A 19,534-nucleotide genomic window follows, 5' to 3' on the forward strand; every position below is an offset into this window, starting at 1 on the left:
ATGAAATAAAATGCTTAGCAAATATGTTTAGGGTTCAATATATTCCCAGATGTGCTTGTTAGTGGGATTTTTCTGGGAAAACAATATAAAGTCTTCCTCCAACTTTTGTTTTCACTTTTGAGAAAATATGGCAGAGAAATGTTCTTATTTTATGGTATAATTGTTTTATGCTGCCAACTGTGACTCAATGTCATTCTTTCTTGTATCAAAGCAACTGGATGCAGATAGTATGGAAGCAAGAGGACAGAAGCTTCAGTAGTCAAACTGATACTAACCTGATTTGTTAAGAATTATGCGATAGCAGGCTATATCAAGCTTGGCATTTAATTCATGATATTTCTGATAGATTTATGATAATTTCCTAAATTATGATTTTACATTCCATGACATTTTCATTATTTTCAAATATCAATAAAAAATGGAAACAACCAAAGAAAAACTAGTATTTTTACAAAGTAAAACTAAATTAGCTTGTTGGTAAGCTAAAAAGCTGGGATTATGAAACTGGCATTCTAGATAAAAATAAAAATAATAATCACCAAACACAGAATAAAATATCTCACAGATCTGGGCCCCGTTTCACCAAGCTCTCATAAGCCTTAGATCTCGTAACTTTCTCGAAGCATCCATACTTTCTATGTGACAGTATAGGAGGTACAAATGCTATGAGAAAAGTTACGAGATCTTAGGCTTACGAGAGCTTTGTGAAACGGGACCCAAATCTTTACCTAAACATGTATATATATGTTATTCAACCATTTTGCATGTTGCTGCTAATGGTTTTGATATCAGAATGTACAATCAAATTCCATTTTTAAGATTTCTATCTCCAAATCCTTTGTCATAAAATGGAAATGTTTCTGCCTATCCCATCCCAGAAGCTGTCATGGTGCAGCTAATCCAACCTATTACAAGAATGAAATATGTCACTTGTCAGCCAAATGTATAATTACTGGTTAATAGCGCTACAATATCTTTACCAATGATAGACTGTTCAAAGATAATTTTCACTTTCACCCCACGCAGAGGATATTGAAAACTATCTTCCTGATGAATTCATGGCTATTACAGAGGAAATCTCCAAAGGAAAACAAAGACGCGTCACGAGTATTTATGTTACGCATTAGAGGCTTGTGACCCAGGAGCTTGCTGACCTTTGTAAAGAATGGTAAACCGCCAATTTAGTCTGTCGTGTTGCTCCTGAAATCTATTAGGTGTTCATTGTGTGTTTAAAGATGATGCAGCATGTCGGATAATGATTTTAAGTAATTTTAGCATTCAGGATTTAATAATTTGTAGGAAAATATGCTTCCATGGTGCTATTCAGTGATTGTAGATTTAATTTCTTTTCTGGAATAAACAGGATAGAGTGAATAAAGATATCATTTCATGGAAAATGAATCTATATTTTGGAATAATGTATATCTAACTTTTCTGATAAATATCTTGAATTTATGTATTGTATTTATTGATGATATTTTATAGTATGAATATTACTATTTTATTTAGTTTTTTAGTTTTTAAGTAAGAGAATATTTTTGTAATTAATCTGTATTGTGTTTTTGTCCTCCTGATATGTATTTGATCCAGTTATGTCAAGTATGGCACTGTTGAATGCACTTGGGAGCAGGTCTGAAGCATACAAAATATGTATCCTACCAAAAGAATTTCAGTCCAAATCCTTGCCACTTCTATAATCTGTCCTGTGTGAATGGACTATTTATCATGTATATTTCATATGGAACTGATCCCTGCTAATCACTCAACATCATAACAAGCCTGCATTGCCTTGATTAATACACAGATAGAGTTCCACTCCTGTTCATAGCACGTCTATTTCAAGTCAGTGGCAGGTGAAATGAACACCGCATACTCGCTAGTTTCAATCACAGAGTGTGCGGTGTACATTTCCAACACGTTTACTTCTTCTAACAGCGAGGAGATTAGGAAGAAAAGTGTTGTATATGTTGATAAGGTTTACCTTCCAGTGAGAAGGAATGAAATGTTTCTGCTTTGCACCAGTCTGACTCTTAAATTAGTTATTCATAATACCATTCAATTAAATTAATTCTTTTTATGTTTGTAATCGTTATAAAAAATCAAACAGTTTGGGTAATTGTTTTGTTTTACTATCGAAGCTGAAATATTAAAAAAATCTCCCCAAAAATAAAACATTACAATAGAAAATTATGACAGTTAAAAGAATTTTCTATTTATTCCAAAACAAAATTAGTGTTTTTGGCATTAAAGAATGTACCCAATAACAGAGAATGGCCGGAACTGAACAACTCAATCAAGTTATCTGACAATGATATCCCTCCTGCTAAGAATCCCCATATCAAGTATTTCAAGAAAATTGGAAAAAAAAATCTGTCTGTTAGGAGGGTACTCTGTAAATTCAAGTGGATACGTCTAGTCAAGCATTTGTGATAACTTAATCTCTGGTCATGTTCTATGTCCATTACGACATTATATTATGTTAAAAGAACTCAGCCTTGTCTGTTACCAGTTTCAGCTGAAATCCCTCGTCTCACAGTTCATAAGCTTGTGCATTCCTTTCTATTAACCATAAATTTAACATGATGTGATTTTCTTCCTTCATAATTGCGGCTCGGTCAGTTTGAAATTCATCAGGGTGTAGTTTAGTGCTGAATACAAAGAGAGCCAGCCTGGTTGTAGTTGTGTGCAATGGCGCATGTCGAAAGCCACTGTTGAGCCATTAACACAAGCGACAATGCACTGGGGTGTTGTACGCTATGCTTGGGCGTTGATCACAAAGGGAGTGGACGGTTTCGTATTGTTAACACGTACAATTCCATGCCGAGAATCGTTGCTGGTACATAACGCATAAAACTAATATTTACCTGCAACCATCCCATGAGTCATTTATAATGTACACGCTGGATTGGAAAATGACACTTTTCAAGCTGTTTTGTTCGAAATTAATCTGGTATTACAGGATAATATCTGGTCCTGACGTACAACGCTGACTTACATTTGTATGTTGTGGACAGATTAAAGTTTGTTTGATCAATAAGTGCAATTTACAGGCCATCGTAGAAACACTGAATGCTCTTCTGACTTTGACGTGGAGAAGTGAATATTTTCATTCTTTAAACTTGTTTCTTTTTAATCTGTTGAAAATTACTAGAATGATCGTAGAATTTTTATGATATACACTTGTGATAACCCCCACATGGGTACAACGAGTGAAGCCCATTTCAAAAGAGGTGTAAAACTATACTCACTTACTCACTTATGATAACGTATTGATCATCCTGTTCACAGTCAGATGCAGATGGGGAGGGTTGCAGGGGTGCGCAGCCCCCATTTCCACACACTAACATGTTAACTGTACGCACCCCGTTTTTCATGTTCACGTCTGCTATTTCTGTCATCCAGCAGCACATGTTAGATGGATAATGACACAATTTGTAATATTTTGCATCTATGAAATATTTAACATATGTTATATTTGGGATTGGGTTTTCTTAGTCGAAAGTACAAATTCTATTAGCCAGCACACAAAGTCATGGTGGCTGAGCCGGGTTATGGGGCTGACTTTGTGTGCTGGCGAATAGGTGCCTGACTCTGAGGTGTGGGTTGAATTCGGAGCACTCAACCCAAACAAAGTCATGGTGGCTGAGCGGGTTATGGGGCTGACTTTGTGTGCTGGCGAATAGGTGCCTGACTCTGAGGGTGTGGGTTCGAATCCCGGATGGAACTCAACCCAAAATAGTACTAGAATTTGTACTTCACTAAGAAAGTGTAATCCCAAATATAACATATGTTACATTTGTCCACTTTCTAAATGGCATTGTGTAATCATGAAATCTTTAGATGCAATGGATAAGATACATATCCATCAGCAGCAAAAGTAGAGTGTACATCTTCTTCATCTGTAGTCAACAAGTGCTGCATCTATTTCAGTTAGTGATAAACTATAGCTTTACCTTAATACCCCAAAGGTACAACTAAACCTTCAAATTACTGAGGATTCTCTGATTTTACTATTTCTGTGTCAAATGAAATGTGCATAAGTTTCCCTGGATGGCAATGTTGCTGTCGTTAATTAGCAGGTGATCTGTCTGAGAAAAGCTTAAGTCTGAAATATGAGTGCAGTGGCGGCGAGGCCAAGCTGAATCTGATTAGCACAATGCACATGTAATACATCACTTGTCCCGCAATTGACGTGCAATCAACATGCGCCCCACTACACCAGCTCTGTACATTGACGACACAAATGTCAATGTGGGCAGGCAGTAAAACAGTATGCAGTCCGTTTCCTTTACAATGCTGCTATGTTAATGAAATTTACATTAGTTTGATAAATGTGTGAGACACTGGGCATGAAGCACTATAACCTACACTGCCTTCTTAGATGTGACTGGAGCTGGTCATTCAAGCCTGAATACAGGCTAGTATTGACGATATCAAGATTGAAAGTATCTAGTATTCAAGTCATTAACCATGTTATCAATACTGATTAATGTTCAAGGAATATAGAACATTCAAGAAAGTCACTGGAAAACATCTGATATGTATTTGTTTTAACATGACAACAAATACACTAAAATATATAAAGACAAATTTGGACATTAACTGTCACCTAGTTTGGCATTGCATTCTGTCACTGACCTTTGACAGTTATTCTCACTTGATTCAGCTACTAGTTTACATGAACAATTGTCCAAGTGGCATCCTTAATTTTTTGGAGCATGCAATTTTTAAAATACAATGTTATTATCAAACTGGTATAAGCTTGTATTTGATGAAAAGTCTGTTCAAACTGAAAGAAAACTTTTAATTGCATTATTTAAAAAAACGATCAACTTGTTTTATTATCAGATACATTTTCATTTACAGTTTTAAATTGTTGCAATTCGGGAGATGTTTTCTTAATAACCTCACCAAAACTCAACAACTTTCTATGTATTGAGTAATCAATCATATCTCTCAAACACTGACTTGCCAAATGTGCAGCAAATAACTCACTAAGAAGACATGTAAAAAATATGTGTTTACAAAGAAATATCACTTCCTTATGCGTTAGGTTCATTTACACTGAGTCCTTGTTACTGCCAGATATAGTTGGACGTATTACTGCACAAATTGTAGTACCTAAAAAACATGTATTCTCTCTACCATCCAAGGAATCTAATCACAAATATAACACCTCATCCCCTTGTGTTTAACACGAACAGTTTCACAGAAAAGGCTTTTTATCTTTGCTGTCTTACTAACCAGTTTGCATCAGGAAACTTGAAAGAATATTGTTAAAGTTTTTAATTCAGCATGCATTGTAGGTATAAGAAAAACAGTTTCTTTAAAATTATGGAAATAACAAAAATATGTAACAAATGATTTTGACTGATGAAAGTTTGAAATGGATGATGAGTTTGATATCCTGAGATAACGTTTGTGACAGAATAATCCTACACTGACATACAAACTTCAAACATTTACACATGAAATTGACGGTCGTCAATTGCACATTCAGTGATGTGTATTTCATACCCCTGCCTTGTCAGTTTAATCAATGGTCTATTTGGCAAGCTTTTTATGGAGTACATGCACCCTAGTGCGTCGCCTAAGATCCCAGAGATCAGAGGTTTTGTGTATCAGCCATTGTATAAAATGATCTAATCAAGGTTGTTCGTACGTGACTGCCGAGGCATCGTCGTCTCCTGTGATCTACACGAATTGTTGTGAAAGCAGGACGACATGGATGAGGAAATGAGCTGGCCAGAGGAAAAGACACTAATGTTCTTTCAATTACCTCCCTGCCACCAATGCGGGGCTGTCATCACAGGTCCTCCATCTTGTCAAATGAAAAATGTCAAATTTGCTTAGAGAGATGTGGTCATTTTTCCTTGAGCTGAGTTAAGGTGTTATTTTTTTACTTAAGCCTATTAAGTGTTAATATAGGACAATTCATTTTACACAAAAAGTTTAATTAAATTTCTGAAAAAGTTTAAATGAAGCTATTACTGCTAACTATTGTATCCATGTTGCCAGTATGGGTAAAGGACCAATCAGTTTCTGTTGGAAATGTACGGTGACCATGTTCACTCTGACTCAGTCAATCAACCATGTCCCGTACTAGTTTGGGTTAAATATGGCACTTTTCCTGTTTTCCTATCACATTAATTTTGTATATTACCATACAAAGTTGGTATAGTCAGAATCAAATAAGCATCTTGTCAGTTTCTTTTCCATAAATCTACATTGAATTCATCACCTTATGTTAATCTCTCTAATTGACAGTTTTTCGAAATGAAGTAAATTTGTCAGTAACCTGCTAAAGAGAATTAACATCAATCAATAATTGGCTACCTATTTTGTTTTGTTTTTTAAGTTGCGGCTAGAAACATAATAATTGTGCATAATGGCTAGTCTATGACGTGACTTGAAATACATTTGATGAGTGTCTGACATGTCTTCATTGACTTCATAGCTCGTCAGTTTCAAAGTGAGCCATGTGTCATATTTCAGGTTGATATGTACTTGGTCTTCGTAGTGATTGAAAAGTTGATAATCACTAAATGCATGTTCTGCATGAAAAGAACCATATTGGCAAAATTATTCTCATTGATCTTACATCTAATTATTAACAAATTTCCCTCAATTTTCTTTTTCACACAGTGTAAAATATTCTTGGAAGCTGTCGATAGCATTTTAACTGATGTGCTTTCACTTGGTGACAATTTAATATTTTGGCCATCAAAGTTCCTTATTCATGCATGACCAGACAGCGGAGGCCAGGCTCCAGTGAAATGTGGGTTCCATGTAGGTTGACGTTATCTTACAAACATCTCAATATTCTCTTTGTAGCATCTTTTGTGATGAATGAATAAACAGCCCTGCGACAGTGAAGCGATTATGCGAGAAAAAAGGAATGAAGTGTAACTATAAAAATAGGTTTCCATGGACGATTTGATTAGATTGAAAGTAAGATTTCTTTGGTGGACGGCTTTTCATCTACCAAGTCCTAATTGGCGCTACCTCCATTAGGCCAGTTCCGGACAATCAGAATAAAAGCCAAATTCTGGCGATCAGCTATATCGTTGACTGAGGGAACTGCTCATTTCCAGACCAACTACACAGGCCAGGCAACAGCATAGGGTTTACAAATGGATTCTGAACCATAATTAACTCTCACATCTGAAAAATTAAAATGGATGAACAGATTGTCTCATGAGGGCATGGCTTTCCTTGGAATGATTTTAGATGCTATTTTCCTGTCAAGAAGTGAATTGTTGTTAATTTCATATCAGGGGAAATAGACAAGTCATAATTCTTTGATTCTTGCTCAGATGTTGTATGGTGAATGTGAAATGCATGGAATACAGTGGCACTGACCCTGAGTATTGAGACCAGAGAGAAAAGCACAATTCCTTTGAATTATTACAAGACAAATCTTATGGATAACAACTTCTCCTTTGAATTACCTTAAAAATCAGCTGAAATTAGAAGGCACTAAATATATAAACTAATTAATATGAATTATACCAAAATGAAAATAGTTTGTTGAAATATGTTTGTAATTGTTGGTAAATGGTTGAAATTAAAATTTATTATCGACTGGAAAAAGAGTTTTATGAATGTGAATTTTAGAAATATCATCTGAAATATTGTACTGAAAATTGTACTGAAATTGTTGTGTGGTGTTCTTCACAAACATAAAGAAATAGTTCAGAATTTTATTCTTCCTTCATCAGCCAGTTCAGAATTTTTCATAAGAAAATTGTCCTAATCATTGCCTGTGTTTATGAAGACTGTGTCCTCTGTGCTATAAACGCTGATTGTCCATTGCAGAGGTGTCATCCATCAATGTTAATTTCAGACAAGCCAAGACAAATGCATTAATTAAGCAATGACTAGCGACACACGGCCAAATCATCTTGTTTGAACGGGAATTTTGAGTTAATTACAGTATTTTGTTATTTGCGACAGAACACACGAGTAGTGTTTCAAATTCAATCATTGAGCAAGAAAGGCTACACTGTGTAGTTATTAATTAACTGAAATTCAATCAGCTCATACCTTTCACCAGTCATAAATGTCCAAGGAAGGAGAGCTCTCCATTTTATTGCCAATACTTGATTATCAACAGTGTTAGAAAACTGATGACTAAAGACACACTTACATCACCTCCAGACTGACATGATGTGTACAACTTGTACATTGCTTCCAGATTCATATTTTGTATACAACTTGTACATTGTATCCAGATTCATATTTTGTGTACAATTTGTACATCACTACCAGATTCATATTGTGTGTACAACTTGTACATTGCTTTTAGGTTAATATAATGTGTACAACTTGTACATTGCTTTTAGGTTAATATAATGTGTACAACTTGTACATTGCTTTTAGGTTAATATAATGTGTACAACTTGTACATTGCTTTTAGGTTAATATAATGTGTACAACTTGTACATTGCTTTTAGGTTAATATAATGTGTACAACTTGTACATTGTTTTTAGGTTAATATAATGTGTACCACTTGTACATGACTTTCAGACTGATATACAGTAAACAACATATATAATGAACACTCTTATGACGAACTGACAGAACAGTTTTTTAGTCCCGACAACTTGCTGTTTATTATAGTCGTAATGCATATGATGAACTATGGATATAATGAACTAAAGTTAGTGGTCCCTTAAAGGGCGTTATAACTGTAGTTTTCTGTAATGTGTACAACTTCTCCAACAATTCTGATGACCTTCACATGCTGACAACATTACACTGACATAGACTGGCAACTCTCTCATGTGGAATTAGTATACATTATGTTTTTTTCCATATATTTCTTCAAAAATACACATTTTGTAACATATGATATATTTGGGACATCTTTCTGTTTTGTTATTTTCTGTTTGTCCCAATTTTGCTTAAGAGAACATATGATGATATACTTAAAGACAGAAATACAATCTTCAAAGCCCATTAGCATCTTAGCTTCATTCGGGGATTTGTCAAGATATTGGTAGTCTTGTTTTTTTTTTATTGGATGAGAGCAAATATTTGAAGAATAACTAAAAATCAAAAGTTTATATTATGTTTTTCAAAACCTATATCATTTGTATTTCAGATTATTGTGGAGTTATGTTTTTGAAAATATTGATGCTTAGCCCAGTAAACTGCCAGTATAAATGTGTATAAAAGTATATATCACTCATGCACCTCACGATGTATCATGTTACCAGTAATAACAAATCATCACAACCCTTCTAGGGATGGTGCTGAAATGTATTATTTCAAAAATAAAGTATTTAATTCGTAATCGTTTTTTAGTACAACATTGACAGCAATAATAACTGCTCACAGAAATAGCAAGACAGAAATTTGATTAAATTGAAAAATAAAAATCAAGATAATTTGATTGGATTAAATCAGAGTTTAAGGAATACATAAAGGGCTAGAATGTACAACATTAATGATGGCTGCATTTATATGGGCTTTGAAGTGTAAATACAAATGGCCTGGTTCTGGTTAGGCCATTATATGCTTAAAGACGAAGAACCACCATGAAGAATTGCTTGTATTACCACATAAATTCCCCGATCAAGGATGATCATCACGATGGACAGGACAACATCATTCAAGAAGAAATAAATGTTACTGAGAACCCTTACTTGAGGAAACCACCATTGTGAAATGGATTTTCAGCAAAATTACCCTTGATGAGACCAAAAATATTGCCTTGTGCGACTTCATCTAGGCTGATTATTATTTTGAAGTCGCGAGACATGTAATTTTCCGAGCAGGATTCTTTTTTGCCAGTATGTAATTTGAATTGGTAATACCGTGGCCAGATTAAACTTAACGATTGATTGTTTAAAGTTTAGGGGTAAAAATTACAGGCCTCTTGAGAGGAATCTCTCAAAATGGCTTAATATTAGAAGGAATGACTAAAGATGAGCTTATACACCATGATAGCTGAACGGCCGGGAAACGCAATGGCATATTTCTTCTGACTTGATGATGCATATTATTTTGCAATTTTGCTGATAATGCATCAAGGGTGGTTATTTCGCATTTCCTTAAGAGTTGTTTAAATAGTCGTAAAATCCATTCGCAGCCACAATCGTCCATTCACTGCATTGTGTGCCGATCAAGCAATCTTCATCTCTTGTGATGCATGTTTTATTGACCTAAAAGATTATTATTATGAAAGAAAATAGGATGCAAACATCGTACGGCTATAGCATTAGTTTAGGATGAGGTGAAGCTGAAATGATATAACTTCAAAGTATTCTGAAACAAGTTGTAACATTTTAAGTATGTTTTGAAAAAAAAAATGTCTATTTCATTCAAGAAAAATATAACAAGGATTATATTCTTGTTTGCAAGTGAAACATTCAATTTTGTCTTATGTAGAATCATTAGTCATTTCTTGTAAATTTTCAATAACAAGATCAAATATAGAGTCATTGTCAGGAATAGTTGGGGAATTGACAATAAAAAAATATGAATTCATTTGACAAATATTCAACTAAATAGAAGTAGAAATTATTTTAATAGCAAATTTAACTTCATATTGCACTGAAATAATATGTTCCTTTAAATGAAAGGAAACTTGCTTCAATATTAGTTTAAGAAGTTTGATTCGTTACTCATAAGCTTTGAGTCAACCCAATGCAAAGGGACAGGTGAGAGAGTACTGAATTTCCCGCCATTAGGTGTGACTCATTATGATCAGAATGGGGCAACCTCAGCCTAAGATTTGTTTTCTGAAACCTGAGAAATTCAAATTCAGGAAAAATGTAGCCATTATATGCTGTCTAACAATCAAAACAGCTTTGGGAAAACTGAGAAATAGGCAATTTGTACACCTCCAAGCAGAAACACAGTTATCAGGGACTGTCATCAAAATGGGTGTACATTGCGGTGTTCATTGCGGTGTATGTTTCGGCTATCGTTACTCTCCTACAGTTACCGATTGTTCCGGTGGCTTTACATCTGAAACAATACTCATGACTTCCACACAGTTTTCTACGATGCGGCTTAAAGAGCATGTTTTGTCATAATGTCAAATACTTGACTTGCTTTGAGTGATGGATGTACATTACGAGACATGTGCTAACAACTCATATTACACCTGGAGAATAATGAGTAGCCATGCTGGTATTGAAATGTACATAAGCTCTAAAGTGGCGTATATTTCACATATATATTACCTTGTTGTTATCTCATCTGTTTACACATGAGTTGGAGGATATTTCAGATCTAGAGCAGTGTTACATTTCATTCATTCTTTTGGGTAATGAGACAATATACGGATTTTATTACTTTCTGAAAACCTTAAAAAATGCAATGTGGAATTTTTACGAGATGAGTAGATTGTTTGGCTGGTTGCTGAGGGATATAAACCCTTGTCACAAGTGTTAAGGGCAGAATTAAAAAGTCTCCAGAGATATTGAGTGGAAAATGACAAGAGTTATTGCAAGTTTTAATTACTAAAGCTATCTTGTGTTGACATGATATGTTATTAACAACATTCTCAGGTGCAAACACAGGTATGTCAAACACAAAGTGTTTTCTAATAGAGTATCATATTTCATAAGATGTTCATAGCATAACAATGTAACAACATATATGATTCGGGCACAGTTTGTTTGAATCTCTTTAAATAAATATAATGTTTCTTATCAAAAGAAACAAAATATGCTCTTTTAAATGGGATTTGAGAAAACATTACAAATGTTAAACAAATTGTTACCAGGCTGAAAACAGTGACCATAACACTGCCTACTTAAGGTCTACACACATGTACACTATGATAGATATCCACATCAGCACAACATTATGGAGCCCCTTTCCATATTTCATCTGTACAAACCATCTCACACCACTGTATCTATTTTGTATATTTTTCTTTTTCTACTGTGTATTAAATTGGTGTTTTGAGTTATAGTTTATAGGGTGTATGCATATGCAATTTTGAAAGAATATTATATACTTTTTTTTCTAAACATATTTTATTAATTATTTTAATGTTTATTATATTTTTTTAAAACAATTTTACCTTTGTGTTACAGCAGTGCTGCCAAACCGCTATGGCATAGAGTCTCATTTGATGGGAAGGTCTCACTTATTCCAAGAGCCAGGATTCTCAGAGGGAGAGAGCATATTGCAGGTACGGTTCATGCATGTTGTTTGTATATTGAACAGTGTAGATTAGTGGCTCCGGATTTCAGGATGTATCTCTGCACTTGTTTCCAAGGAAACAGATGCGATATATGGCATCAATACAAGAAATCTACAAAACTGTGGCAGGATGTAATATGTGACTCATTGCACTATCAATACCAGTGTTTTCAGTTTGGATATTTTCATTTACATTTCAACACTAGTTCAGATCACTTATGACTGTGGAAATCGCATAAGATGTGAGCTTGGGGGCCTTGCTTTTTCAAAGTCACATGCAGATAATGACAAATGTATTTTGTTGGTTTGTTGTTTTTAATCCTGCACTCAGCATTATCATAGCGGTTTTCTATGTTGTATTTTTGGCAAGTGTCATGAAGTAATTACATTAAAATTCTTGAACAAAAGATAGTTAAATAAGTTGACCTACAGCAGTACCTGTCAGAGTGCCTGTCAGTTGCACTCAATAACCTGATCATTGTGTATACAGTGGTTGTCAGTTTCAAGTGCATTGACAGCAGATATTGACAACCAGGAAGTACATCTAGAAGGGATTTCTGCTGCAAAAGTATTTTTACAAGAATTTGGGTAATTTTAATATTTTGATGAAAAACCCAGTCTTACAAATTTTGAAAAGGACAGCGTGCTAACTTGATTGAATAATCTCACTGGGATTAAACAATTACTTTAATGGGAATTATATTGGCAATAGATAAAGCAGACATTGAGAGATTGTGTGCAGTCTATTTCAGTATTGCAGTTGTATGTCTCGTATATATACAACCAGGCTGATTGCAAGGCAGTTTTGTTATGGCAGAGGAAGTGCGTGGATTTCCTCAGATGAAATTGTTCAGTGTAAACCCTAGTGAAATTGACGTGCATCTGTTTCATTTATCATGAAATATTTCCCTGTACATTTCAATCTGTAAACCAGAAATTGTGAATTTCCGAGCATTTGGTGTCCAGCTGTACCCTACCTTTGTGTTGTCCTTCCCCAGCCCACAGTCGCTAATTGCACAGGTGAAAATCTGAACACCTGAATATCTTTAATCAGTGGCAACAAAGGAAACAGACCCTTATGATCTAAATATTTAATTAGCAGGGAATTAGAATTAGATTAAAGCAGATCTACAATCCCAAATTAACACTTAATCAAGGCTTTAAAACACATTGACTGGCTTTGATGTGCTGTTGTAAATTATGCATCGGGCAGGTATACAGGGTGCACTCTAGCTCGTCACTTTATGGGGCTGCAGACACAACAGTGCACCTTGCACATAAGAAATAATGGATATACTTGTCATTTCCAACTTCCAAGACTGCATGTCAGTTGCGATGTTGTCAATTTCCACTGCTGTGAATATGGTGTGAATTTTTTTATTTGTCTTTAATATGTGTCTATATCATGTCATTGTCTAATATGTGTGTTTGTCATGTCATGTTTGGATGTATGTGTACCTGTCACTCAACTGTCACTCTGAGTTACAGAGATGATAGTAGATCATACAGACAGAGGCGTGAATGGTCATGTCAGCACTTAGCTTCAGTAGTTGCAGGCACATAACTCACAGTAGTCCTCATCGAGACAAAACACACACCATTCTGAGTGAGTGAGTTTCACACCGCTTTGAGCAATATTCCAGCAATATTTCGGCAACGACACCAGAAATGGGCTTCACACATGGTACCCACATGGGGAATCGAAACCCAGGTGTTTGGTGTGACAAGCGAATGCTTTAACAATGGCTACCCCACCTCCACCATCAGTCTGAAATGAGGGACAAGTTTTCTATACTAAATAAAATAGCCAATGAGAAAGTCAAAATAACTAATTTATCTTAGAGAGGAGATCTGAAAATATATAATTGGATCCAATTCATGATTACCTAGTATGTGTTATGATATATATGAGTGAAAGGGTTGATGTTTGATGTATGGCTGCTACACACTCAGTACTACACAAACAAGGCAGATCTATTCTGATTCTTTACTGGAAGTAGCAGTACTAGGTCTGTGGAGGACACCGGGACTGGTTCAACTTTGGCATTACTGACAGTTTGTGTTTTAGCTTCATTCCTTGGCAGACTCAGCAAAACATGGCAATGAAATATTGATATCTAATGCAGTGGCTTTTCTTCAGATTGGAATCTGCATTCCATCCTAAAATGTAAAATATTATTAATTTTGCATCATAAATGATTATAACTTTCCACATATAGGATATTTGTTCTTGCGCAGCTATTTCATCGACAGAACATGTCAGAAAAAAAATAATTTTGATGTTTGCTTTTTTTCAGGCACTGTACGGGTTTTTATTTGTAGTCACATGCGATGGAGAAGTGTTTTATGCATCTAGGACGGTAGAGCAATACCTTGGCTTTCATCAGGTGAGTCTGGACATCTGAGAGAAGTGTTTTATGCATCTAGGACGGTAGAGCAATACCTTGGCTTTCATCAGGTGAGTCTGGACATCTGAGAGAAGTGTTTTATGCATCTAGGATGGTAGAGAATACCTTGGCTTTCATCAGGTGAGTCTGGACATCTGAGAGAAGTGTTTTATGCATCTAGGACGGTAGAGCAATACCTTGGCTTTCATCAGGTGAGTCTGGACATCTGAGAGAAGTGTTTTATGCATCTAGGATGGTAGAGCAATACCTTGGCTTTCATCAGGTGAGTCTGGACAGAAGTGTTTATTGTTTATGATATCATGTGTCTGTTAGGCACCTCTAGAAATAGCATAATGAATGTCTCCTTTCTAATATTAAACTGCCTTGGCATATACCTGTATTTCATCGCTGGCTAATCTTTTGTCTATTAGATTTCATGATCTACCACCAGTTTTGTCCTAAGTGACTGAATAAACCTTATAATGATCATTAATTCACAGTTGGTTTGCTAACAAAACACTGAACACAAAATGACAGCCGACATTTTAGTTTGCACTAAGTGACCTGATTGTATTAACAATAAAAACCCTTTTAAAATTGTGTACACAAAGCCCACCAGGAGCAGGTTGTCAGAAATACCCTGCCTCTTTGTCCATCTAATACACCATAGCTGTCTGGTAACCACAATGAAGCCTTTTAATATACATGTGCATCATAGCATTAAACATGAAGGGTTGCCCAAGATTTATACACAGGGCAGATGTTTTCAAAGGTTCAGCGCTCGTCCCTAAATAATAGGCAAGGCATATGATGGTCTTTGAGGGCAGGGTCACCTATGCTGTACTTGACTCCCATCAATTGTTGTGTAAACATTGTGAGGCTGAAATTAGGGGAGGCAAATCCCCATCGGCCTTCAGCCACCACGGGTCAGGCCATTGAAGAGAGAGATTTACCCAAGGGAGAGGAACCCTTAAATTAGCCTTTCGACTTAGTGTGAATCTTCAATTGAGAGGAAGAAAGGGATTCATGTAGTTGGTATTTAAAGATGGCAGTCAATACAACATGATTTATCTTCTTCAGCTGAGTGTATCGATTTACAATCCAAAACAGCAATTAATTAGACATATTGTTGACATTTTTTGGCTACTGAGTGTCAGGATTATGGTAAACCTCTTTCTGGTGTGAAGCGTGAAGTTGCCACATCTTTGCCGATTCTCCTCAGATCATCAGAGACTTGGTTTTTGTTATTTCTCTATCTTGGATGAAATTTCTGTGAAACTATGGAGTTGAAAATTATGAGTGTTTTCGTGATATAAAAGCTAATCTGTTGTGCATACAGTTGGTTGATATTTTTTTCGTAGTAATTTCAATAGTTTTAGAAGTTGTGACAAAGTTTGAGTATTTATAGAATCATTAGTTTTGTTTGAATTAATGTAAAACATTTTCTTTAAAATTCTTTAATTGTGCAGTCAACAAAATATATATGAATTCTTAGGAAAGTATGTATCAAATACATTAATTGTGATATGTTTTTGTGTCCAATACAAATGTTAAAATTTATTGCAAAAATGTTATGGCAGAAAGAAATGTTAATCTGGCAAGGTTATTCTGTATTGGAAATTTATTGCCTTCACTTAAACTAATGATAGCAATGTCCATATCTAGAGGGTAAAAAATGGGAATTAAATTTGATTTTTAAAATCACAATAATGTGAACAAGTGGAGGTCATTCTCCAACCATGAAATTTTTATTCTCCAGAGACCTTTAAATTTTAATGTTTCGTCTCTGGCACATTGTGCTAATGAGAAGTGCACCAAGTGACTGGTGAAACTCATACGGACTCGGCTATTTCAAACTCCCATAATTCAGCTGTGATAATGAGTGGAAGAGCATACCCACCGATGTTGGAAACAAATAAGGGTGGATCAGTTTTTAGGACTTTACCCCAGAGGTATTCAAATTGCATCAAAACTCATACCTTGAATGACCTTACCGAATCAGTTACCCAAATATTAATCTGACCTACCAACTTTTGGCATTGATTGCAAGAAATATACACACTTAGGGCTCCGCAATAGCTAGTAATGTTGACCAAAGTGTCATGGAGCAATTAATTTAGCAGATGTTCAGCGATGGGTGACCAACAGGTTCGTAGACCCCTTGAAACAATGTTGCAATGGCTGCTTCACTATTGTAGTAATGCAAAAGGCATGTATGGATTATACGGTGCCATGTGCCTGAAGCAGGGGAGCTGTCACATAATCCTGGGAGTTAACCTGGGCATTGTGGCAGTTTATCCTCTTTAGTCGGCGGTGGTCGTGGTTGTGCATTAATTCAGGTTCAGCAAGTGTACTGTCTTCATGCATACAGTTATATAACTGAACTGGGAAAAAATTGTAAGTTGTTTTTTTCTGTCAGTTTTTATCTGTTGTATGACATTAGGTCATAGTAAACCACAATCATTATCTTTCTTTGTTAGAAATGACACAACAGTCTTAACAAGCACAGGTTAATGAATATGAACTTAATGAATTCTACAGCAACTTCTATAGCTACAGTTGGCTTTAGTTATTTTAGTTACTGTAGTATATTCTGTATAAGATGGCTTCCATATGCCTTGGTGTGTATGATCATATCGTAGTGGATACAGACTGAGACAAGTGTCAAGTCACATATGAGTACATTGTCCTTCACACAATTTTCAAACGTGGAAGGTGCAGGTTTTTTAACCATTTTTTTTCTTGTAATTAAATATGCATATCAACTGTCTGCTGTGAGGTAACCTGGCCTGAAAACTCATAATTAATTCACAATATGGCTATAGTGAAATACACTTTGATTGATTGCATGGATGAAATTGTTTTACTGAAGTTTTCAGTTGCCTTGATAGATAGCAAACATGCTTGCTTTAGTTGTATACAGTGTGTGAAATAGTTTCCAAATGTTGCTAGCTAGTCGAGCTACCTATGCCTGAAAGTTACTAGCCCACAAAATAATTCACTTGTCCAAAATTTGAATGGCTAAACTAAACAAAATATTGCAAAAAGGAAAAATACCATCAAAAACAAATAAGAAAACACACGTCTGAAATATTTTGTTTATGGTCAAATAAGTCATCATTAAACTGCTAATATGATGGACATTTTATTAGACCATAATCTCTTATAACTTAACAAGTCAGAGAGTGAGATATATTTACAAAACTACCCCTTGAAAATCCACTAGCCAGTCGGGCCAGTGCCTGTGGAGATTTACTGGCCTGACTTGATTTTTACTAGCCACCGGCTATTTCGCACACTGGTTGTATAGTTAGTAATATTTTTCTGGTATAGTCTCCTTTAAAATTATGAGCAATATTTTTCTTTTTTGTTATGGTGTATGGATTTATACATCATCAGTGTGTTACTTATAAATAAACTTGGTCTTTCAAATGGGAATAGGTCTTTAGAGGTAGGAGTCACTGATGTATGATTCAAATTTGATGATATTTGGTGTGTACATTCCAGTCGGACATCATACACCAGAGTGTGATGGAGCTGATACACTCAGAAGACCGGGATGAGTTCAAACGCCAGCTGTCCTGGTCCTCAGGGCTGCCACAAGAAAAGTCCAATATACCACTCCATGAAGTTATGTTGCCAGGTACACTGTGATTCACACTCTGTATAATACACTTGGCACTTTGTCAGTGTCCTGTACGTCCTGTATGTTGTGTATGTCATGTCAATTTCATGTTCAGACATGTCAATTTCATGTTCAGACATGTCAGTTTCATGTTCAGACATGTCAATTTCATGTTCAATTTCATGTTCAGACATGTCAGTTTCATGTTCAGACATGTCAATTTCATGTTCAGACATGTCAGTTTCATGTTCAGACATGTCAATTTCATGTGGCATCATAATAATGTCAGAAATGTGTCAGTTCCGTTCCATGTCAATTTTATCAGCGTGAATGTCAGTTTCATTCAAGAATAGTTCAGTTTTATTTTCCAATCAATTGGATTTGGTACATATAATAAAGATCACATTATGTACCTGGGGCTAGACAATACAGTGACGGGAAGCTATCAAAATAACATGAAGTTGTATATGTATTACATGCTTGTCTTTTCGTTTCCAGAAAATCATCATTATCTCCATCGGTCGTTTACAGTACGATTCCGCTGCCTCCTTGATAACACTTCAGGGTTCATTGTAAGTACTAGTCTACAATTAGTATTGTGAGAACTAGTCTACACTTAGTGATGTGAGAACTAGTCTACACTTTGTGATGCAAGAACTAGTCTACACTTAGTGATGTGAGAACTAGTCTACACTTAGTGTTGTGAGAACTAGTCTACACTTAGTGATGTGAGAACTAGTCTACATTTAGTGTTGTGAGAACTAGTCTACACTTAGTGATGTGAGAACTAGTCTACACTTAGTGTTGTGAGAACTAGTCTACACTTTGTGATGCAAGAACTAGTCTACACTTAGTGATGCGAGAACTAGTCTACACTTAGTGTTGTGAGAACTAGTCTACACTTAGTGATGTGAACTAGTGTGATGTGAGAAGTAGTCCACACTTAGTGATGTGAGAACTAGTCTACACTTAGTGATGTGAGAACTAGTCTACACTTAGTGATGTGAGAACTAGTCTACACTTTGTGATGTGAGAACTAGTCTACACTTTGTGATGTGAGAACTAGTCCACACTTAGTGATGTGAGAACTAGTCTACACTTAGTGATGTGAGAACTAGTCTACACTTTGTGATGCAAGAATTAGTCCACACTTAGTGATGCGAGAACTAGTCCACACTTAGTGTTGTGAGAACTAGTCTACACTTTGTGATGTGAGAACTAGTCTACATTTAGTGTTGTGAGAACTAGTCTACACTTAGTGATGTGAGAACTAGTCTACACTTAGTGTTGTGAGAACTAGTCTACACTTAGTGATGCAAGAGCTAGTCTACACTTAGTGATGCGAGAACTAGTTTA

General features: G+C 35.5%; 1 protein-coding gene across 1 annotated transcript in view; it reads left to right on the forward strand.

Annotated features, from left to right (window-relative positions):
* The window catches only part of LOC124282666 (single-minded homolog 1-like), a 57,887-nt gene that overhangs the window by 19,438 nt on the left and 18,915 nt on the right, over positions 1-19,534 (forward strand). The window contains 4 exon segments of the mRNA XM_046718691.1: positions 12,058-12,155; positions 14,464-14,553; positions 18,061-18,196; positions 18,677-18,750. Coding sequence (XP_046574647.1) covers positions 12,058-12,155; positions 14,464-14,553; positions 18,061-18,196; positions 18,677-18,750 — 398 coding nt within the window.

Source organism: Haliotis rubra, unplaced genomic scaffold (genome assembly GCF_003918875.1).
Source record: "Haliotis rubra isolate DU_JTF1 unplaced genomic scaffold, ASM391887v1 Scf300, whole genome shotgun sequence".
Taxonomy (NCBI): Eukaryota; Metazoa; Mollusca; class Gastropoda; order Lepetellida; family Haliotidae; genus Haliotis; species Haliotis rubra.